Below are 21,746 nucleotides of genomic sequence, written 5' to 3' on the forward strand. Positions count from 1 at the left end.
ACGTGTATTTAATATTAAATGAAGGCTTAAGAGCTTTGCTGCCAGGAGCAGGGAAGGATGTTTTGTTTGCAGTGTGCCTTGTCCTGTGTGGGAAGACATTGCTTGTCTGCTGCTGAGCTCCAAAGAGCCTTTCTGCCATTTCAGGGGGCTGATTTGAAGCAACTGACACCAGGATTTAAGACCTTGTGGCAGTTTTGGTTTTTTTTTTTTTTTCCTTTTTAAATAGTATATATCTTTTCTCTTGGAAATCTGGCACCTGAAATACCAGCAAGCAATCTCCAGCCTTACCCAAAGGGACTGTTTTTTGTTGGGCACCCAGCATTCCTGACAGAAACAAGCATCAATCCCTGCACTCAGCATCTCCTCATGCTCTGTGCACTGCAGCCTGGCAAGGGGCTGGGGTCTGCCTTCAATGGGTTCAAACACCCTGGCCATATGTCAAAGATAACCACAGCAAAGCATCTCTGAAGCCCCAGATGTTTTGTTTCTCCAGGCTTTGTGGAGCCCTGTCTGCAGGGTGGGACCAGGGCAGGCAGAGGGGAAATCAGGAGGAAATCAAATTACTGTCAATAAGCATGGAGAGCTTCTCCCTCGAGGGATTTACAGGCAGCTAAGAGAAGAAATGGGTGGAAAACTGAGAGATGACCTTGTCCTTCAATCTGAGCATGGGATCAAAGCCCAGCCAAAGATGGAGTGGCTCTGTCATTGATTTCCATTTGTTTTTCCATCCTTCCCTCTTCTGTCAGATACTGATCTCTCATATGATTTATGGGAGGAAGCAATCTCCTCCAAATCCTCTGCAGGGAAATTGAGAGCAGCCCCTAGAAGTTCATGTGTAGATCTACATGCCCTTTTCATAGCTTTCCTTACTTGTTCAGCCTTTCAGAGACTGGAGCAGGAAAACACCATAACTGATGGAGATTGGAAAGGAAATCCATCCAAATCATGTCCAAGCTGCCCTTGGGAGCAGCCCTGCAGCTGCCTGAGGAAGGACAGTGTGTTCAAACACAACCCTCAGACCAGGCTGTAACTTCCTCCACGTCTCAGAAGGTTCTCAGAGCCTCAGAGAAGCCACCACATGCTGGTGACCTCGGGGAGGCTCTGCCTTGCCCTGCAGCTCCCGGTGAAGGCTCCATGCCCGAGATCTGTGGGTCATGGTCGCCCTCTAAAGGGAAGAGCTGAGAAAATTCCATCAATTCCCACCCAGGCAAAGCTGCAGAGAATTAGGAAAGCATGGGCACGGGCGAGGCAAGGGCTATCCCTCTTCACCCAGAGTCTTTGTTCTGACTCCAAGATATCCCTGGAAACATTATCCGTGCACTGCAAACATGAATTATTACATCCAATCCACTGCTCACATAGCTCATGCTGTTCTCCCGAGTTTTAATTGTTGAGTCCATTCATTATTTGGTACCTGGCAGAGCTTATCCTTTTATAGGCACACACGGGCTCTGTGGGCTGAGCAGCTTCCACCAAAAAATCAAGATAATGGCAAATCCCTCAGAACATCCACATTACATCTTCTCTCCTTCTGGGATCTGAACTCTGCTTAAGGGGGATTTTAGTTTTATTTTTTAAAACTTGCCTCCCTTGGGGCCTTGAAGGGCTAATTCTCATTGAATTAGATGGGTTATATTTGCTTTTTTAGGAAGCTGAAGGCAGCCAGACAGGTTGCCAGCCAAATCTTCACGGAGCAAAGGCTGCTTCAACGAAGGCTGTGTGAATTACTGCTGATCTCTACCATCATCTGCCTTCCTGCCAGGCCAAACACTCAATCCACAGCTCCTGTGGGGCAGGGAGACTCCTGTGTGCTCATATCAGAGCCCAGGACTCTCTGCAGGCTGCTCTTCCCAGCCAGGACAGCATTTGGGGTTTCATTTTTTGGGGAACACCACAGCCAGCTGCTGGTGCTGGGAGCAGCTCATTTATTTATAACAGCATGTTGGTATCTCCCTACAGTCTTCTTGCAATATTTTTTTAAAGCCTCCTGCAACCTGTTGACTGTTGCCACATTTCTCTTCACAGATAAAAGCAAAGCACAATTCTTCTCAAGGATTTCTGAGATTCCCATTCTCTGAACCTCAGAGAAAGGGAAAAACACAATTCTTATCACTTGCTGTGCCTGTGTTGTGCCAAAGCAGAATGCAATATGGAGACTGTTTGTTCAAAGGGAGGATGTTTTGTTTCCTTGGCCTGTCAGGGCTAGGAGTGTGTGTGTGTGTGTGTGTGTGTGTATTGTTGGGTGAGAATCACAAGATTCAGTGCAGCGTGAGCAGATGTGTGCAGAGTGCGTGCTTGGCAGATTTAGTTTAGATGAAATATATATAGTATAGTATAGTATAATAAAGTAATTAATTTGCTTTCTGATATCAATAGAATCAGATGTATCATTCTCTCCCCTTCGTCGGAGTCACCTTTGATTTACAACAGTTGAATTTTTGAAATAAACTTTAAGAAACAGCATGGCCATTCAGGAGGGCAAAGGCAATGTGGGAATTTGGGTGAGCACACCTCTGATCCAAACCCCCCAGGGATCAGGAATCCTGCACTTCCCAGACGTTTCAGGGGTGGCACTGGGGTTGGCATCTGTGCTCACACTTGGCTGCTTTCAGATTCTGGTTTGTTGTTTCTCCATTCCCATTCACATGAGCCCTTTATCACAAGGATGGATAAACCTTTGGGGCAGAATGTAGATATTAGCAGTTCTTATGTTTCTTCTCCTTGGTTCTGTTTGCACTTTGTTGATGTTCACACTGACTTCATATACGAGCTAAATACAATCACCCATAGTTTCATGTCTAAGTTATAATTTCATTTAAAGTTTCGTATATAAGCTAAATAGGATCCTGTGGATTTCACATCAGGTTTTGACAGCAAAGGACAATTAAAGCACATCCTGGAATCATTGCACATTCAAAGCGTGGCACATACATTTACTAAATAATCTCTGACTAATCCCTGATTTCCAGCTAATTAGCCCCTTCCTCCATGAGCTGATGCATGTTCAGCCTTTTGAAGCATTTGGCCTATTAAGAACAATTGTACGTGTGTCCCTAATGAACAGGAGACGTGAAGAATTAATAAATAATTAGTAAATCCCATTAAGGAGTGGGATGAGGGGGGGCAGGAGCGCGCTTTACTCCGGAGGGACGGGACTACACTTCCCGTCAGCCCCCGCGCTCCTCAGGGGGCCGGACTACAATTCCCATGCGCCCTCACGGCCCAGGACTACATCTCCCATGAGCCCCCGCGGCCGCCCCTCTCCCCGCGATCTCTGAGCCGGCATGGCAGCGAAGCTGCGTGTGGTGAGTGGGCCCGGCCGCCATCGGCCGCCATCCGCGGGCACGGTAGCCTCGAGGGGCGCGGGGACGGCCGGATGGTGTGCGGGGAACTCCCGCACGCTGTCGGAACCGCCCGTACGGTTGCGGCGAGGGCTCGAGGGCTGCATGGGGAGGCGGGATAGTGGCCCCTCTCCCCGCCATGGTGGACGGAGAGAGCAAGGCCGGGGGGCTCCGGCCCTGCCGTGACGGGGCTGCGCCAGGAACCGCGGGCTGGCCGAGCCATGCTCAGCGTTTTATGGGCAGCGGGTGCGCCTCAGCCGGGGCTGTGTCCCGGCACCCCGAGGCGGGTTCAGCGGGCCGGGGAGCCGCGTGTACCCGCGGGCATCGGTGCTCCCCGGCTGGGGAGCGTGACAGCCACGAGGGCAAGAGCGGATTTGCGATTTGGGGTGGCCCTCTACTCTTTAGCTGTTCTGGAAGCTGAGCTAGTGATGATGATAAAAGTTATCCCTGTCTGAATTTGATCTTTCCTCTGTGGAAGTGTAAACTCTGAGGCTCAGTGTTAGAGACACAAAGGTAAAGGAGTGATTTGGTACCAGAACTAACTCTGTCCCCTTTCTCAGTTTCAGAGCATGACACCGTGTCAAGAAGAGGTAGAAACACTCCCTTGGCTGGGGAGCTGATTTACCCACAGTGCACCTTCACAATGGTGAGAAACAGCAGCATCTGCCTTGGCATAGTCTGGTTTTCTTTTTCTCCTCTAGGGGGGTTATGGAAGAAAGACTCACTCTGCTGTCTCAAATTATACCCTCCTGAATTCCTGGGAGGGGATATAAAAGCCCAACAGCTTGATGAATGTAATTAAGCCAATAAAGGCTGTAGCTTTGTCACAGCTGCCACCTGAGTGTGCTGCCCTTTGCTGGCACAGAGCACAAGCTGAAAAGCAGCATGGATTGAATGGGAATTTTACTGGTGTTTGTGCCCAGCAGAGCACTTGCTTGTCAGCATGGTCAGAGATGAGCCAGAGTAGAAGGATGAGAGGTAGGAGGGATTGGATGACAGCCCATTATGGAGACACTTGACACAGCTCATCTCATAACTGTATCTGTCACAAAAATAGACCTAGTGACAGAATAATTGCTCTGTTTGCCTGCCTGGAGGTGCTCTGGGACAGTTTCAAACTTGCATCAGGTTGCTGGGGCTGGGGAGGTGCAGCTCACCTGCCCCAAAGGGTCACCCTGTGAAGGACACACCCTGAGGAAGCTTTCACCTGGGGGGAAGTGCCTGTCCTGATAAATGCATTTCTGGAGATAAACCCATAGACACCATGGATGGATGGGTTATTCTTGTGTGCAGGGAACAAGTTGGGCTGGGAAGTTTCTGGAAGATGAGGAGAATGTCAGGTTGAAACAGCTTAAAAGAGTCCAAACCACCAACATCTCAGAGCTTCCCTAAGCAAGGATTTAAACAGCATCCACCTCCCAAAGCTTCTTGTCTGTGAATGAGACAGCCCCCTGGCTAACATGCTCCTCTGTGTCTTGAGGGACAGGTTTCTGCTCTGCTAAGTTTGTGACACAAAAGTTTCCTATCTTTGAATGGAGAATTTCTGTCTAATTCTTGCTCTGTGATCCAGTGCTGGGGTTTTTTTACTCAGGAAAGGTGAGGAAAAGAAAATTGACTTTAAATAAAGTACTTTTGCTAACAGTGTTCATTGCAACGTGTATTTAGGAGGAAATGGTCCTGCAGAATGCTGGGGCTGCTGTTGCCCAAGGACAGCTTTGGCCAGAGGGCAGCTGCTGTGTTTGGCTTCAGGCTGGTAAGAGAATTGAATTCTTCAGTGTTGTGTGTTGTTTATTTTTAATTCATTAATCACATGCCAGGCCTACAGAGCCTAATCTCTGAAGGTTTCCCAGGAAAAATCCCAGGGAGAACAGCTGTGTTCCTGTACTGTGTGTGTGGTTTTGGGGAACATGAGGGGTTTGTGCAGCCAGGGCTGGGACAGACACTGAGCCTGTGATGTGCTGTTATCCCTGTCTGACCCTCAGCTTGAGGAGGAAAGTGTCCACTGAGGCTCACATGCTTCCCTTAGTGGGTCCCCTGTCCCTTGTGAAGAGTCCACAGGTGTGAGTGGCACCAGAGTGACACAGTTTGTCCCCTGTAGGTGTGAGTGGCACCAGTGTGACACAATCTGTCCCCTGTAGGTGTGAGTGGCACCAGTGTGACACAGTTTGTCCCCTGTAGGTGTGAGTGGCACCAGAGTGACACAGTCTGTCCCCTGTAGGTGTGAGTGGCACCAGAGTGACACAGTCTGTCCCCTGTAGGTGTGAGTGGCACCAGAGTGACACAGTCTGTCCACTGTATGTGTGAGTGGCACCAGAGTGACACAGTCTGTCCCCTGTAGGTGTGAGTGGCACCAATGTGACAGTTTGTCCCCTGTAGGTGTGAGTGGCACCAGTGTGACACAGTTTGTCCCCTGTAGGTGTGAGTGGCACCAGTGTGACACAGTCTGTCCCCTTTAGGTGTGAGTGGCACCAGAGTGACACAGTCTGTCCCCTGTAGGTGTGAGTGGCACCAGAGTGACACAGTTTGTCCCCTGTAGGTGTGAGTGGCACCAGTGTGACACAGTCTGTCCCCTGTAGGTGTGAGTGGCACCAGAGTGACACAGTCTGTCCCCTGTAGGTGTGAGTGACACAGTCTGTCCCCTGTAGGTGTGAGTGACACAGTTTGTCCCCTGTAGGTGTGAGTGGCACCAGAGTGACACAGTTTGTCCCCTGTCCTGCCACCCTGTGCCATGTGGCAGCTCCAGGTGCAGTCCCAGGCCCAGCTGCAGAGCTGCTGTTGTCATAGCACAGTTTAGAGCTGCAAAAAGCTTTCAAGTTCCTTGTGCAAACATTGACAAGTTGAAGGGCAGATAAGAAAGGCATTTTTTATCTCCCCTGCTGTACAGTCACTGAACACACAGGCTGGAACAGCACTTTGTCTTGGGCAGCTGACAGCTGCCTTCTGCTAAATGATTTTATGCTTTATTGAGCAGAATTTGGTTTTGTTTGCAGAAGGTCAATAACAGCTTCTGACAGGCCGGCAGGGCTGGTGACAGGGATGTCATTGGGGCTGTGAAAGGGGAGGGAATGGCACCACAAATGAGGCATTGGGATGCTCTGACAGCACACCTGTCTCCCAGACAGCATCAGGCACTGGGACAAGCAAGCACCTGGAGCTTTTGACTTCCAAAGGAAAAGAAAGAGGAGAGGCAGCCTGAGGATAAATGGGACAAGTAAAAGCTACTCAGTGCTTTGAGATCAGAAGGGCAGGGATTGTTTCAGAATGGACTTTTTTAGGAAAACAGTTACAGCCTGGTTTGTGGTTTCTTATAGATCTAGAAGGAAGACTGTTCTGGACTGGATGTCACAAATGACTGCTGATATGTCATGGAATGGCCACTTGTGTGTAGCCCCAGGCTCCTCCTCACTGCTCAGTGGTTGCTGCAGCCACACCATGGGTAAGGGACCACTAAAACCAAAAAGGATTTGGGTACTGGTGCCATTGGCCTGGGTAGGAGCAAAGTTTTGTCTCCTGAGACCTGTACTCCATATTAAATAGTGAAAATCAGGAACTTTTCAGCTGCTCTGATAATGTTGTTTTTTGGTTTGGTTTTTTTTTTTTTTTTTTTCACCAGGACCTGATCTACAGTTGGCTGGAGGAAAAAGTGGTTCCCTGCTTTCTTCTGTTCCAGAATAAAATAAGTTGTGGAAAATCTTACGAGTCGAAGTTGGGTTTTATTTGGTTATTTCTGTAAAGGTTGGAGTCCATGCTCTTAAAGGTGTTTTCTAACTGTAATGATTCTGATTCTTCTTGGACAGAAATGGTTTTGTGCAGGTATGAAGGATTTTGGATGAAAACCCTTCCTGAAATGGCAGTTGTGAGCTTACGCTTCATTGCAAACCTGATAACACAAAGACTTCAGTGTCAGCAGATTCTGTCCCAGAAGTGTTCATGGGAACAGTGTGACAAAACTAACTTATGGCTAAGGTCTGGTGCCAAATGGTTCTTGTGGTGTGCTTGGGAATACAGCCATGAACAAGTCCTTAAAATGGAGTTAACACCAGCTCCACCCTTGCCTGGGAATGTCCCTTTCTGAGAGAGGAAAGGAAAGTGCTCGTTGTGGTTCCCAGTGTTTGGCTCCTGGTGTGCCTGTGAGCTGGATGATTCCAGGCAGGACTGCAGCACCACGACAGCACCATCCTGCTCCTGCCCTGAGTGTCACCGTGCTGCTGATGTCACCTGAGGCCTGGCCAGGGCTGGTTTGAGGAGGTTTCAGGGTGTCTTGGCCAGGAGATGTGAGGATCAGGCTCATTCGTGTCACGAAAGGTTTTGCTGAGTGTTTGGGAACACAGAACAGGCCTGACAGGCTGCTGTGGTACCAGTGTAGGGTGGCTCTGATGGGAACAAAGGTTAATTTGAGACGTGGGAACACAAGATGGGCCCCAGGCTAGAGATTACATCTGGAACAGGCTTGGAGCCTAATCTGAGTCTGTGAACCAGCTGGAAGCAGCCTGCTGGAGCTTCAGGGGGTTTGGAGGTTCCCTGGCTCAGGGCCAGGCTATCTTTTGCCATCTCTGTGCACCAACCTTGTACAGTAAATAGCATTCCAAGTGGAAAAGGGCTGTGCTAAGAGCTAAAAGTGTTGAGTCTCCATGATTTAAACTGGTTTCCATCCCTGTCTGCCTCTGAAGCAGTTGAAGTCTCTGCTCCCTGTTACTGCTCCTCTGCTGTGGGAGGTAAAGGGGGGGGGTCTCACCCCACCCAGTTCATCAAAACAACAAAAACAGGTGTTAGGGAAAACAATCATTCAACATTTATGTAATTACACAAAGTGGGAAAGTGTCTTGGATTACACTGCTCTGTCTCCAGCCCCCACCAGCTGGAGAAGCCTCCCCAGGTGGGTCTCCCTGAGCAGTGCTGGTGTTTGAGGGACAGCTGAAGGGTTCAGGACCCTCCCTTCCCTTGGGGTTTGGGGAAGGAAATTAAGAGTGACCATCACTTTGACCCACCTGGTGTGGGGCTGCCTCTCAGAGGCACCACGCAGTCCCTGTGCAAGGAAAGGCTGACACAGCCAGTGCCACACACACATGGCCCAGGCCAGTGTCACCTCTGGGCTGCTCAGAGCCTGGACGTGATCCTGGTGTCCTGGCTGAGCTGCTGTGACCCTCCTTGGAGCTGATGGCTTTTGAGCCCCTTCCTTGTCAGAAAACACCAAACCTCAAGAAGGGAACAGTGACAGGGCCCTCTGTGTCTGTCCTGCTCTCTGTGCCACTGACCAGGGAGGCAGACAGATCCTTCTGGAACGTGGCACACATCCACACACAGCTGGGACTTTGCAGTCTTTCTGGAGAGAGGTGTTCCCCAGACATGTCACCTCTTGTCACCTGAGCTCCAGTGCAAGGATTTATCCTGCCTGCTGCAGTCCCACCGTGGTGATGAGCATTTAAAGTGAAGGGCATTTTCCAGCATCCTCTTCAGCATCACCCTGCCCCTCCTGTGCTCCACAGGGGCCACTGCTGCCCCAAAGCCACACTCATGGGGCTGGCAGGGCACAGCCACGTGCTGTGGTGCTTCTGGCTGCCCCAAAGGCCACGTTCCATCACACTGATCCCCGAGGAGATGCAACATTCCTCCACCAGCACCAGCTTCCCCGTTATCCTCACATCACTGCTGGCTGTGGTGCAGCAAGCCTGCTCTGTGGGCTGGCTGGCCAGCTGGGGAGAGCCCTCAGGAGGGAGAAGGTGACCCTCAGGAGAAAGGAGAAGAGCCACAAGAGTCCTTGGACTTGGCCCTGTGGGCAACTCCCAGCCTCAGCGCTGGTAGAGGGTGATGATCCCTGCACGGTGCAGGCTCCTCCAGAGCGCTGCCTCCAGCATCATGTCATGGTTGGCATAAAACACCAGAGGTTTCTTCTCCACCTCGTAGTAGTGGTCTGAGAACTGCTCGTAGTTGGCTGTGATGAACCCGTAGGCACTGACCTGTGGGGAAGGAGGTGGGGCAGACACAGGAAGGGTCAAGGCCTCACCTCGAGTGGTCCATCACCACCAGCACTCCCTTCAGGCACAGGGGACTTGTAGGACAGCCACCACAGCAGCCAAGGGGGGGGATTCCCCCCTCCCCAGGGGAACAGTGGCCCTGTGGCCCCTTACCTGGTCGCAGGTGTGGAGCGCGGTGAGGAGCATGAGGGCGCCGGTGCTGGGCATGTACAGGGAGCTGTACTGGGTGTTGAGCAGCTCTGAGCGCAGGAACCTGGCACAGGGGGACACAGTGGCTGTGGGGACGGCACAGCCCTGCAGTCCCCAGAGCCAGCCAGCCCTCTCCAGTGACACCAGTGCCCAGTGAGGCAGGAGCACTGAGTGAAACGAGGGGTCAGGTGGGCTCTCTGATGGCTGCTCTCATTTGCTCAGAGGTTGGTAAAAGGCACCTCTCTGCTGTTTGGAGCCACCCCAGCATGGGCACCTGCTTTCATAAAAGGCAGGAAGAGACCATCCCGCTGGGCCCTACCTTTGCTCCTGTTAGACTGGGACAAAATGTAATTTGTTTTGGGGAAACAGACCAAGGTGTGCATGGGGAGGTGTAGGAGGGGGTGTGAGCTGTGCTGCAGTGAACAGGAATGGCAGGAGACTCCTCTGCCCTGTGTGCAAACAGCAGGGCAGGGTGGTTCCAGTGTCTGGGAGAGACTGGGACTGCACTCTGGTGCTGGGCAGCTACTGGTCTGTACTGGAATGAGCAGAGGGGGAAGCAGATGGTCTGAGCCCAGCCCAGAGCAGAGCCAGACAGCAGCCACAGTGCTCATCACCCTCACCTTGCTGTCAGGTACTGCAGGAAATCAGGATGCAGCAGCTTGAACTTCTCTGCAGATGCCTCCGGTCCAAAATACTTCTTCGGGCTGCAGCAAGGCAAGGAGAAGGGCAGAACTTTGTCATGGGAGTCCTGGAGCTCCTTGGGGTTCATCCCAGGAGGGACAGATGTGGGGAGAGGACAGGCAAGTCATGCCTGCATCACTGGGGGTGCTGGGGGGATCTTGGGGAGGTACTCACTCGTCCCCCTTGTCCGAGCCCTCGGGCACCGGGCTGCCCTGGATGGCCGATTTCAGCATGACGTAGTCCCGGATATCCGAGGGGATGAAGATGTACTTCAGGTCCTGCAGCAGGGACACACACAGGGCACTTGGAGGGGAGTTTAGGGACACGACCCACGCTTGAGGGCTCCCAAGATGGGGGGAAGGTGTTCCAGATTGCAAGGCAAGATGTATTCTGTTACCATCTGTATGGCAGTTGTTTTTTGTCAAGTGGGCAGTTTTCCTTATCTCTCTCTGAGTGATCACAATCACTCCTCCCTCGGGAGGGGACATCTGCTGATAACAGCTATTGAATGTCCCTGCATGGCTGATAAGAACTACAGCATCCCACTGGGAGATGGGAGCCCAGAGGGAGGAGCCAAGAATTCCTACCTGGATAGAATCTGGAGATTCTGGAGCACCAGCACAGCTTCTCCACTGGATTCCCCAGAGGAGCAGCAGCTGCCTCTTCCCTTGGATCTTCAGAGGAAGAATACATCCTTCTCTACAGGATCCCTGCTCCAGCAGAACCAGCCCTGACACTGCAGGAGGGCTGAGCCACAATTCCAATGGGACTGCTGCCAACACCCTGACCCACAGGGTGTCAGGCTGGGTTCTGACGCTGTCAGTGTTGGTTTGGTTTACTGCATTGTTTATTTTATCCTTTTATTTTCTTCCCTATTAAAGAACTGTTATTTCCTGCTCCCATAATTTTTGTCGCCTGAGAGTCCCTTAATTTCAAATTTATAGCAATTCAGAGGGCGGGGGGGGTTCATTTTCTCCATTTCAGGGGAGGCTCCTGCCTTCCTTAGCAGACACCTTTCTTTCCAAAACAAGACAGAAGGTCTGAAGAAGCAAGCCCAGCCTGAAGGGACAACTTGATTCAAGTCCCCAACAAGCCCTCAGGGTCTCACCTTGCCCTGGGGGACCTGGGTGAAGCCATACTCCTCGTAGGAGATGAGGGAGTTCTTCATGGTGTTCACCGTGAAGCCGTAGAAGGAGACCTTGGTGCCCACATCCTCCTCGAAGCCCTTGATCACAGCACCATTGAGCCTGCAGGAAAAGCAGAGAACACGTGTCCAGGCCTAGCATCTCCCAGCACCCATTGTTATGAGTAGAAAAGTTGCCCATTTTTTTTAAAGGTTGCAGAGTTCACAGGTTGGGCTAGTTGCTGCCAGGGTGGAGTTCTAACCGTTTGTTATTGTAATCACCTGTCATTTTTGTTAACTACCTGTCCTTGATGGTTAAGAATTCCTTGATGGTTAAGAATTCCCCCTTTTGTCAATTGGCACCCTACTGGCTTCCTGGAGGATGGCACCAGGACGGTGAAGAGGAGGAGACCTTGGAGTTAGCATGCAAATGACCTCAGAACCAGCATGCAACAGGAGAAGCCCATCACCAAACCTAGCCAAAAACCCCTAAAAACAATGAGCTAACAGGAAATAGATGTGATGCCTAGATGTGAGGAACAGAATCTAGTATCTGCTAAGACCCTTTCACCCCTCACCCTAACGTTCTAGGATGTCAGCTAGACAGAGGACCTCAAATGTTAAACCAGAAAATTAAGGGAATCTCCTGGTGCTCATGTGAGGATGGAATTCCCAGCTCTGCCCACAGACCAAAGGAAAAACTCTTCCTCCTCCTCCAAGCCACTACTGGGAGCAGCGGCGGTGTGAGCGCGGACCTGTCACTTCTCCCCACCCCAGCTGATCACTTTCAATAAAGGCATTAAAAAGGAGAAAGGTCTCCTGCCCGTGTTTATTTCACCCATGGCATTCCCCCTCACCTGAAGACCAGGTGGTGGCTGTCGATGGCCTTGCCCTGCCGCGAGCCGTTGAGGATGCCCCCGTTGCCCACCACGGCACAGCGGACGCAGCCCCCGGGGAGGGCGGCCCTGTCGAAGAGCTGCCGGTTGGCCGAGGCGTTGAGGAGCTGCAGGGTGCTGCCCACCACTGGAATGGAGCAGGATGGGAGCAGTCAGCAGGGAAAAGGTGTGTGCCAACCCACGGGAGCACGTGCAAGAGCTGGCACGGCACAGCCAGGAGCAGCACACACTCCGTGCAGGAGAGAGGTCTGCAGATGACATATGGGGGCACCACATAGGCCCAATCTCTCTCCACCTCCTTGTATCTCTTATCTCCCCATGCTCCTCACCCTGCTACAAACAGTGGCCACCCACCCAAGGCTGTGCAAAGCACAAGGATGCATCCAGGTATCTCCTGCCCCAGCCCTACAGATGCTGCTGCCTGTGCTGGCCACATCCCCTCCTGACAATGTCTCTGCAAATGCCACTGGTTCTCTCCTGCTCGCTGTTCCCAGCACTTCCCAGCCCAGGGATTGAAGCTGGCAGCTGCCAGGGAAAACAGAGAGTGGGTTTGGGGTGGGAAGGGAAACAATCTCCATGCACAACAATGGAGCTGGTTGTCTGAGCTCCTCCGGCCCCAGTTAATAATCAAGGACAACACTGGAGCTTTTATTCAGGGAAAATGTCACAAGATGCAGCAAGAGCCGCACCCTGTGCCCCAGGAGGTGGGGTGGGAAGAGATCAACGTTCCTGGCTCCTCTGCAGGGCTCCTTGCCTGTCCCACATCTCCAGTCCCTTCTTCTGGGCTCCCCAGTCCCCTCAAGCTGCCCCACACCCCAGCTGGGTCTGTACCTGCGAGGGACAAGCCCTGCCAGCCATAGGGGACGTGTCGTGTCTTCAGCCTGTTCCAGGTCTCCAGGGTGAAGTGCTGGTCCCACATCAGCACGGGGGTGTTGAAGTGGAAGATCTCCCGAAACTTGGGGTCTGCCTTTGCTCTGGCCATCACAGAGTGGAGGCAGGGGCTGGGCTGGGAGAGAGGAAGGAGGATCCCTGTTCAGTCTCCAGCCTGGGTCTGCCTTCCCTGTGACACCTCCACCCCTCAGCAAGGTGAGAACAAACCCAGGGACAGAAATGCTCCTTGTCCATCACATGTTCTGCTGGGTCACCCAGGCAGGGCATTGCCTCCTGCCTTGGTTTTGTGCTGCAAAACTGCCTCTGGCAGCCAGCTCAGTGGGGCTGGCAGAACTGGGGCTTACAGAGTCACCTGAGGGTGTGAAAGATTCAGCACCTTCAGGTGTGGGCAACACATTAAAGGGCTCTGCTCTGTGAGAACAGAACAGGAACAGCTCCCCTCAGGGCCTGGGTCCATCCCCACGAGTCTCCAGCCTGGGCTGCTGGCCCAGGAGTCACGGGGCTGGAGGGGGTGGTGATGCTGCTGCAGCCTCCACACTGGGCAATGGCAGCAGGGACAATCACTTGTGTGGATGGACAAGGTTGCTCCTCTGTAAATCCCTTCCAGAGGATGCTGCTCCTCCTCAGCCTCCCCACACAACCCTTCAAGCACCAAACCCAGCTGGAGGGGCACCATGGACAATACTGTGCTGTGCTGATGATTACCTGCTTCCTGCTGGGCTCCGGCTCCTCCAGCTCGGCAGAGGGCTTGAAGGAATTCTCACTGGGATGGGGGAAACATATGGCAGAGTTAAAAATCCATTGCTTGGGCACTGGGGAAGCCCACAGTGGGCAGGGCCCCCCAGTTCCTGCCAGGATGGCTGAGCATGTCCCCTCCTTACCTCTCCAAGCTGCCTCCAGGAGCCCACCTGTGGCTGCCAGCTCCCTGTGGTGTCCCTGAGGGAGCCAGGACCAGCGGCCCCGGCTGCAGCAAGCTGGGAGAAGACAAGGGAGAGCTCGGCTGAGGAGGTGACACTGAGCACCCTGACATCCGCCCCTGTGAGAGCCGCAGGGCAGCACCACGGCCTCTCCATTTGTCTCCTCTTCACCACTGCTGTGCCCACCCATGCCCTCCTGCAGGTGGAGAGATGAGGATTTGCAAAACACAGGGTTTGTGCAGCCACCATCTCCTGGACTCCCATAAAGCAAAAACCACACCAAGCACAGCCTGCAGCCTTGGGGGAATCCTGCTGAGACCTCTCTGTCTCTTCCCACCATCCCACCATTCTCAAGTCCAAGAGGACCGGGCTGGAATGAACTGGACAGGTCAGCAGGACACATTCAGTTGTTCTACCACAGCACCTGGGCTCTGGAGGTTCTCGGGGTGCATGGGACACCCTCTGCCATGGGAACAGCTGGGGCATGCCCTGATCCTTCATTAGCAGCAGGGCTTGAGCAGCTTGGGGTGCCCTGAGCCCCACGGGGCCAGGCTGAGCTGTCCCAGCCCCTGGGGGGGCAGTGGGTTGGGCAGGAGGTGGGAGCCCACCGGAGGGGAACAGGCTGCCATTGATCCCCACACAGAAAGGCCCTTCAGAGCCCCCAGCAGCAGGTGCTGCAGCCAGAAGGGGGCTATTGTGGAGCAGACAAGGGCTCCTTGTTACAGGATCTCTGCTGGAGCCTGGGGACAGGTAAAGGCAGGTGGGGAGCGGAGCTCACCCCCCCAGCCCTGCTGGCACGGCGTGTCCTGGCACAGGGGCACAGCAGGAGTTGGGTTTCTGTCCCTGCCACGGCCCCTGTCAACACCAGCAGCACCCACAGCCCTGCCCAGGAGCAGATCCAAACCCGTCTGCCACCCAAACCCTGCTCTGTGCCACTGTGGGGGCATGGCCTGACATGGGGGCACAGCCCAGCACCCTGCCTGGGGGCTGGAACCGGGGCTGCAGCATCTCCCCAGGCGTGGATGGAAGGGCAGCACCAAGCAGGTTTTGTTCCCAGCACCTTCCTTGCACCATCCCAGCGCTGGCAGCTCTGGGCAGGGCATGCTGGGGGTGCTGAGCCCCAACAGTGGAGCAGGGCAGCTTTGAAATCAAGCCCGTGTGTCTTGCCTTGGTGCCTGATGGGAAGTCAGGATCCCAGCAGGAGCAGAGCCCTGCAAAGCCCCCACATCTCCAAACAGCCCAGGGGACAGCACAGTGGGACCCCACCAGCTCACCCTGAGGCTCATCCTGAGACCACCTGAGCAGGCAGAGAGAGGAGGGAGGGGAAATGCTCAAGAGGGTCCAGCAAGGTGGGACTGAGCCACCCCAGAGAGATGCAGAGCTGCAGCTTTCTGCAGGGCCTTTGTGGTGCTATCCTGCATCATCCAACTCATCCCAGCCTGAGCAAACCTTCCCTTGGCTTGCAGGGGGCAGTGCAGGGTCTGCTCACAGCAAGGACAAGGCCACCAGAGGCTGTACCAGAGCTGCTGGTGACGCTGGGAGCTGCTTTTTCAGCCCTGGCACTGACAGCATGTCCCCCAGAGCAAAGCTCTCCACACACGTGTCCCACAGCTCTGCACCCTGAGTGGGCTCAGCCCTGAGAGCTGCCCTGGGGTGCAGGGAACTGCCCCTGGGGTGCAGGAGCTGCCCCTGGGGTGCAGGGAACTGCCCCTGGGGTGCAGGAGCTGCCCAGCCCCACTTGCTGCCTTTTATCTCCCAGTGCAGGTGATCCCCAGCCCATGTGCTCAGCAGCAGAGCTTATCAACACCTCCACCACCCAACAGATGGACCAGGACTGGGGAAACCTCCCTGCTCCAACCCCGAGCTGGCTCCTGTGAAGCGCTGAAGCTCCTGTGTGCAAAGCCCCTGGGTTTGCCACTCACCCATTTTCTGGCCACAGAGGGGCAGCCCCCATCAAACACTGAGGCTGTAACCCTCACCCACCATGTCCAGGTTTAAGCTGCACCCAAGCAGCCTCTCCCAGCCCTCCCCACGAGGCTCACAAGCCCCAGCTGCACATCTCTGCCCACCCAGCCCCTCCCCAGCTCTCCTGCTCCTGTTTCTTCCCTTTCCCTTCCCTGGCAGCCGAGGCAGAGCCCTGGGCAGTGGCTGTGTGAGGGTGCTGCACTACTTTCTGAGCTGCCAGGGATCTGTGGGAGCCCCAAGGGGCTCAGCCTGGCTGCGCCCAGGATGGAGGGAGGTGGGCACAGGCAGCCTGGCACCTTGGCTCCTGCTGACCTTCCATGGAAGCTGTGCCCCAGCCCCACCCATGGCCGGACACAGTGGGTGGCACCTGCTCATCGTTTCTTCCAGGCTTTGTGCTGAGCTGATAACTCAGTGCCAGCACCTCCCTGCCCTCGCTTGCCAGCTGTGGGTGCTGGAGCCAGCTCCCCAGCATTGCTGCTGCTGCCCAAACCCTGCTGGGGAGGCCCCCCAGCACACAGCATCGCGGCGCTGTGACGGGGAGCCCAGCGCTTTGACGTCACCTGCAGGATGTGGTGAAGCACCTCGTGCTGCTTGGTTGACTCAGAAGATGACAATCCTGCCCAGGACCGACAGATGGACAATGGGGCTGTGGGAAGGAGTGGCTGTGGCTGCCCAGGCACCGGTGGTGGCAGCAGAGCCAGCCAGGGCTGGGTGCTCCCTCACCACTGTGACATTCACAAATGTGACGTTTCTGGTCCAGGGCCATCCCTCATTTCCGGAAGATAACGCTGTGTGTGAGTGTTGTGAGCACACACTCCAGCCTTACCTTCAGCAAATACTCCCAGGGCCCCACAGAAACATTGGAGGGAGCCAAAACAGCAACAAGAACCTGCTCTTGCTCCATCTCTCCACGAAGGGCTGAGCTCCAGCAGCATCTCTGCCTGGTGCAGAGCAGGAGTGGCACAGCCAGGCAGGGCAGAGCTCTGTGCTCGTCCCATCTGCCCTGAGAATAAAGCCACGAGGGCAGCCAGCAGCTCCCCAGAGGGTTTGGGAGAGATGGATGGGCAGGGAGTGGGACAAACCCCAGGGGATTTGGTTCTCTCCATACCAGCTCTGCAGGGAACAGGGCATTTGCCCACTTCCATGGGGCCACCAGCTTTGTGCAGAACTGCAGGGGGACTTGGCATTGCTGTGGGGGCCCTGGGGTGACCTGGTGCTGGCAGCAGCCACCACCCATCAGAGATCATCTCCCTCCTGATGCCCTTCATCCCCCTGTACCTCTGCATGGAGACACTGCTCACACAAACCTCCTGTTGAAACCAAATAACCTGCACCCCCAGGTGAGGACTCTGAGCCTCCTGTCCCTGCTGGCAGAGCAGGAATGAGTGCTCTGTGAGGGCACCTCAGCCTTGTGAAATGGCCAGCCCAGTCCCAGCTCTGGACTCGGCCAGCAGGGCAGCACCAGCTCCTGCAGGGACACAGCTCTGTGGCATGAGCAGCACTCATACAGTGTCATGTTTCCCAAAAACAGGGAGCTGAAGCAAACAGGCAGCACTCTGGTTTGGGTTTAGCTTTAGGGGTTGAATTAAAGGCAAGAGGAGAGTCCAGGAGGGCTCTGGAGCACAGGTCAGCTCTGTGTTACCTCCCCCCTGGACAGGCTGACCCTTGGTCCCATCAGTCAGGGCTGGAGCTGGGCTGGCTTTCCAAGGAAGGTGCCCTGGGGCTGTGGCAGGTCCAGGCAGGTTAACCTGGCATGTGGCGGGGAGATCCTGCTCCCTGCTTCATCCCATGGGTTTTCTCCAAACCCACAGACCCTGTGTCAGGGCGCGGCTGGTTTCCATTCCCAGCTCCAGCGTGGGCCATGGTCACGTTCTGCTGCCCTCATGGGCCTCAGTTTCCCCTTTTGTGGACATCAAGCTGTTTGTGGGGAGCTGCTCCCACTCCAGCTGTGAGTGCCCCGGGCAGGTTTTGATAACGCTGGCACTGCTGCCATGGTGAGGGTGCAAAGAGCCAAGAGCCAGCCCAGGCTGCAGCAGGTACTCCTGACCCACCAGCCTGGCAGGAGAGGGGACCTCTGCCTTTGGCACGGTGGCATCGGGCATGGAGAGCTCCCAGCTGGGGAAAAGAGAAGGTCTGAGAAGAGCTCCCAGGGCAGCTCATCCTGCTGCACCCTCAGCAAATCTCACCCTGTGCAGGACCGGCTCCGGTCCCACAGCATCCCCGTTCCGGCTGGGCTCTGTCACACCGATGGCACCCAAAGCACCCAGGGGGAGGTGTGGGACACCCGCAGAGCCCTCCTGGCCCAGCACCTGGTGCTGGAGGGGACAGGGCAGCGGGTCCCACATCCCGAGAGCTGTGCGGGCTCCTTCCCCCGCACCCAGCGGGGCTCCCCGGCACCCCCATGGCGGGGCAGGGGAGGCTCTGAACGGCTCCGGGAGGTTTGGAGGACGCAGGCGAGGCAGACAAAGGGGGAGCCGCGAATCGCTGGAGTTTGGGGAACGCTGCAGCCCCGAGTTCGCGAGCGGTGCGGGCGATCCCAGAGCGGGGCAGCCGTGCCCTGCCTTTGCAGGCGGGTGGGTGCAGCTCCCTGGGGGCCATGGCGATGTTCTTCCTTGGGATTGTGCTGCTCGCCCGGGACAATCGGCGGGCTCCGGTCCCGCCCAGCCCGGCGGGAACACGCGGCGGCTCCGGGAGCGGCGGGATGCCCACGCTCTCAGCAGGGGCTGCTCTGCACCGCAATGTGCCGGACCCTTGCAGGGGCTCAGCCCAGTGTGGGGACCCTTGGGGAGCCTCCATGGCTTGGGGTGCCGCTCTGGGCAGCGCTGGGGGCCGCGGGCAGCACCCAGGACCCCTTAGAGCACGCTGCCAGCCCATTCTCCAAACCGGCCGGGATCACCAGCCCTAAGGAACCCACACCGGCACCCCGATTCAGAACAGATTCACAGCTCCCTGCCCTCTCCCGTCCCCGTGCCCCTTACCTTGCCATGATCCTCGGGCTGCCGGGCGCCTCCACCGTAGCGCGGTAGTGACTGTAGAGGAGCAGGGAGGATGTTACACCCGCCAGGAGCAGAAGGCAGAGCCTTTTCCAGTGCGGGGACCCCATGGTGGGCAGTTCAGCCGCCGGAGCCGTGCAGGGCAGCGGGAGTGGCAGCCAGCCCCGGGCACAGAAAGTTGCCGGCCCCTCTGCTCGCCCGGCGCCGGGAGCCCGGCCGCACTTGGGAGCAGGCTGGGATATTCCTCCGGAGCGGTGGGAGGGAGGGTGAAAGCCGGAGGGAGGAGGCACCAGGCTGACTGGTTCAGACTTGCTGAGGAAAAAAAGCACTTTTGAGCTGCATTTTCTGCGAGCTGGGGATTAAACATTTACCCAGACCAGAAGGGAACTGAGAAAAATTTTTTTCCTTTTTTTTTTTTTTTTTTTTTTCCCACCTCCTAATGTCACTTACCCACGGCTCGTAAGCCGGGTTTCCCCTTTTTGTAACTTTCTTTTTCGACTCAAACATGTGCGTGTTTGGGCTGCACCGCACGGACACCGGGCGGCCCCGCGGTGCTACCCCCGAACAACATCATCAATCATCATCATCATCATCATCAATAATTTTTATTTTTATTTTTATTTTTATTTTTATTTTTATTTTTATTTTTATTTTTATTTTTATTTTTATTATACTTTTATTATTTTTTATTATCTTTTATTATATTTTTATTGTATTTTTATTATTTTTATTTTGTGCTCTGAAACTGCAGGCTCTGAAGTTGGCACCCTGATAGCAACATCCTGTCGCAGCCACCCCCTAAACCTTCCAAGATGTGGGGGAACCCCACAAATGTGAGAGAAAAGGGGGGGGTGGCAAAAAAAAACCCCCCAAAACTGATGGGTTTTTGGCACTAAAGAGGAGGGGGGACACAGTCGGGGTGGTGCCCCCCGGTCCCCGGCCACTTTCAGGCTGAATGGATCGCCTGCATTTGCAGCAAACAAAACCTTTCAGGGCTTTGTGGGAAGCTCGACTAAGAGTTTGGGTTGGAGGAAAGGAGGAACGGGTTTGGGGGAAATTTTGCATGAATTATTTTGGTATTTTCGGAGAGAATGTGCTCCAGTTTCTTTTTTGAAAGAATATCTTGGTGTTATTTTAGTTCAACTCTGAAAGAACCAGCCTGTGAACTGAAGGATATGCATACCAAAATGTTTGTGGCAGTGGGGGAAGGGACTCAGCAGGCAAACAAGCCTTTTCAGTTGAGCTGTAGGGATTTTGGGGGGTTGGATTTTTAGGAAATCACCAGACTTGGGGAGCAGCACTTGGTGAGCCCTACTCCATCCAAACCCTTTTCCTATGGCTCCCTGAGCACTTGTGTGTTGTTCCAGGCTCTCACACACTCCAGCCCCTCCACAAATACCCTCTTGCATTATTCAGCCCCAAAACCTGGGCCCAACCCCTGCCCCTGAGTCCCACTGTGCCTGCATTTTCCCCAACACTCCTTTATCCCCTCAGATCCAACCACTCCCCACTTCCTTTCCAGCCTGCCCAGACAGGTTCAAAGGAAGATAAAAGCAAAGCACATTTTAACAGGAGTTGGCTTCAATCTCCACTTGCTTCCATTACTACAGATCCCTCCATTGCCAGCCCTGTTCCTCTGGGAATTTTGGCTGTGTGGGGATGGCACCGTGGTGGCATCCATAAAATGCCAAGGCTGTGCTGTGAACACAGGAGCAGCTCAGTGCTGTCACTGCTACCCTTGTCCCACTGGGACAGAGGACCCTGGACCACGGACACCACAAAGGGATGGTGGCCAGGCTGATTTTAAAGCAAACTTGCAGGGAACCCCTTGATTTTAAAGCAAACTTGCAGGGGAGCTGTGGCAGGAAGGCTGGGTGGGCATGGGTTATCTCAGGAAAGGAGAGAACAGCTGGAAGGACAGGACAGACCATGACCACTTGGACACACAGGGATGAGATAGAGCTGAAAGCTCAGCTGGAGATAGAGCTGAGGAAGAACAGGCAGAAAGAGGGGGTCACATACACCCCAGCAGCAAAAGGCAGCTCAGGGAAATGGGGGTGCATTGATGGAGGGGTTTGGTGCTTTTTCCCTCTATCACTAAAAGCTGCTCCCAGCCTTCAGGGTACAGGCATTTTGTTGAAAATTCAGAGCCAGCAGAGCATGGTTGAGTCTGGGGTCCTGCTCAGGGTCCCCCAGAGCTGTCCCCGTCCTGTGTGGCCCAGGTCTGCCTTGCTCTGCCTTGCACATCACTGGATGTGCTCCCTGCTATCCGGTGCTTTGGCTCACGTGCTCTTGACTCTGGCCCTTCGTTAACCACAGCTAATTATTACCGACTGCTCGGGTCGGTCACAAGGGACACAGCAAGGCTTGGCTCCAGATGGATGACCAGTGGTCCAGGGGAAATGACCTGGGGAAAGTCAGGAATTTACCATTTGGAAACATTTATGGCCCAATCATGCAAATGCTGGTGGAGTGGCAGCTTCAAGGGCTGGAGGAGCTGGTTTCTTCACATCTCACTGTTTCCATGATAGATGGTTTTCTACTGTTGGTTTTATTTTCAGCGGGGTGAAAATGAGATGCACAGTTCTTCATCTGCTCTACTTGTTTTGTGCTACAATGCATTTTGGACTATGCCCCAAAATTAAGTGGTGCTTAATTTAGAAGTTAAATAAGTGTGAAAAACCTTTTAGGGTGGTAGTTGCCAAATAAAGATTAGGAAAAGAACATAAAAGAAATTACAATGGAAACCAGCAAGTATCATTTTTAGCTTGGGCT

The 21,746-nt window shown here is 54.3% G+C and overlaps 1 protein-coding gene and 2 long non-coding RNA genes across 4 annotated transcripts; 2 read left to right on the forward strand and 1 right to left on the reverse strand.

The window, feature by feature from the left end:
- Positions 1-3,246: 3,246 nt before the first annotated feature.
- Positions 3,247-7,037, forward strand: LOC134428677 (uncharacterized). Of its 2 annotated transcripts, none has more exons than XR_010030433.1 (5): positions 3,247-3,305; positions 3,902-3,987; positions 5,007-5,094; positions 6,653-6,777; positions 6,955-7,037. It is a non-coding gene; the product is annotated as an uncharacterized LOC134428677 (long non-coding RNA). The 2 variants fall into 2 exon arrangements; XR_010030434.1 differs by having other exon boundaries at positions 6,969-7,037.
- Positions 5,101-6,627, forward strand: LOC134428678 (uncharacterized). The gene is made up of 3 exons (XR_010030435.1): positions 5,101-5,639; positions 5,718-5,957; positions 6,016-6,627. It is a non-coding gene; the product is annotated as an uncharacterized LOC134428678 (long non-coding RNA).
- A 1,073-nt stretch (positions 7,038-8,110) lies between the features above and the next one.
- On the reverse strand, positions 8,111-19,221 carry ST6GALNAC2 (ST6 N-acetylgalactosaminide alpha-2,6-sialyltransferase 2). Its single transcript, XM_063175563.1, has 10 exons — positions 18,957-19,221; positions 13,978-14,070; positions 13,802-13,859; positions 13,037-13,211; positions 12,167-12,332; positions 11,295-11,433; positions 10,361-10,464; positions 10,126-10,209; positions 9,470-9,569; positions 8,111-9,298 (listed from the first exon to the last, which is right to left on the reverse strand). Exons 1-10 carry the CDS (start codon positions 19,079-19,081, stop codon positions 9,131-9,133), a joined length of 1,212 nt encoding a protein of 403 aa, XP_063031633.1. The 5' UTR covers positions 19,082-19,221; the 3' UTR covers positions 8,111-9,130.
- Positions 19,222-21,746: the final 2,525 nt, after the last annotated feature.

Source organism: Melospiza melodia, chromosome 24 (genome assembly GCF_035770615.1).
Source record: "Melospiza melodia melodia isolate bMelMel2 chromosome 24, bMelMel2.pri, whole genome shotgun sequence".
Lineage (NCBI taxonomy): Eukaryota > Metazoa > Chordata > Aves > Passeriformes > Passerellidae > Melospiza > Melospiza melodia.

Excerpts from the sequence above, each read along its gene's own strand:
- ST6GALNAC2 (XM_063175563.1), bottom strand. The coding sequence starts at position 19,081 with ATGGGGTCCCCGCACTGGAAAAGGCTCTGCCTTCTGCTCCTGGCGGGT. Across the intron at positions 14,071-18,956 it reads AGCCCGAGGATCATGGCAAG|CTTGCTGCAGCCGGGGCCGC; the intron begins GTAAGGGGCACG and ends GTCTTCTCCCAG. Across the intron at positions 9,299-9,469 it reads CGCTCCACACCTGCGACCAG|GTCAGTGCCTACGGGTTCAT; the intron begins GTAAGGGGCCAC and ends CCTTCCCCACAG.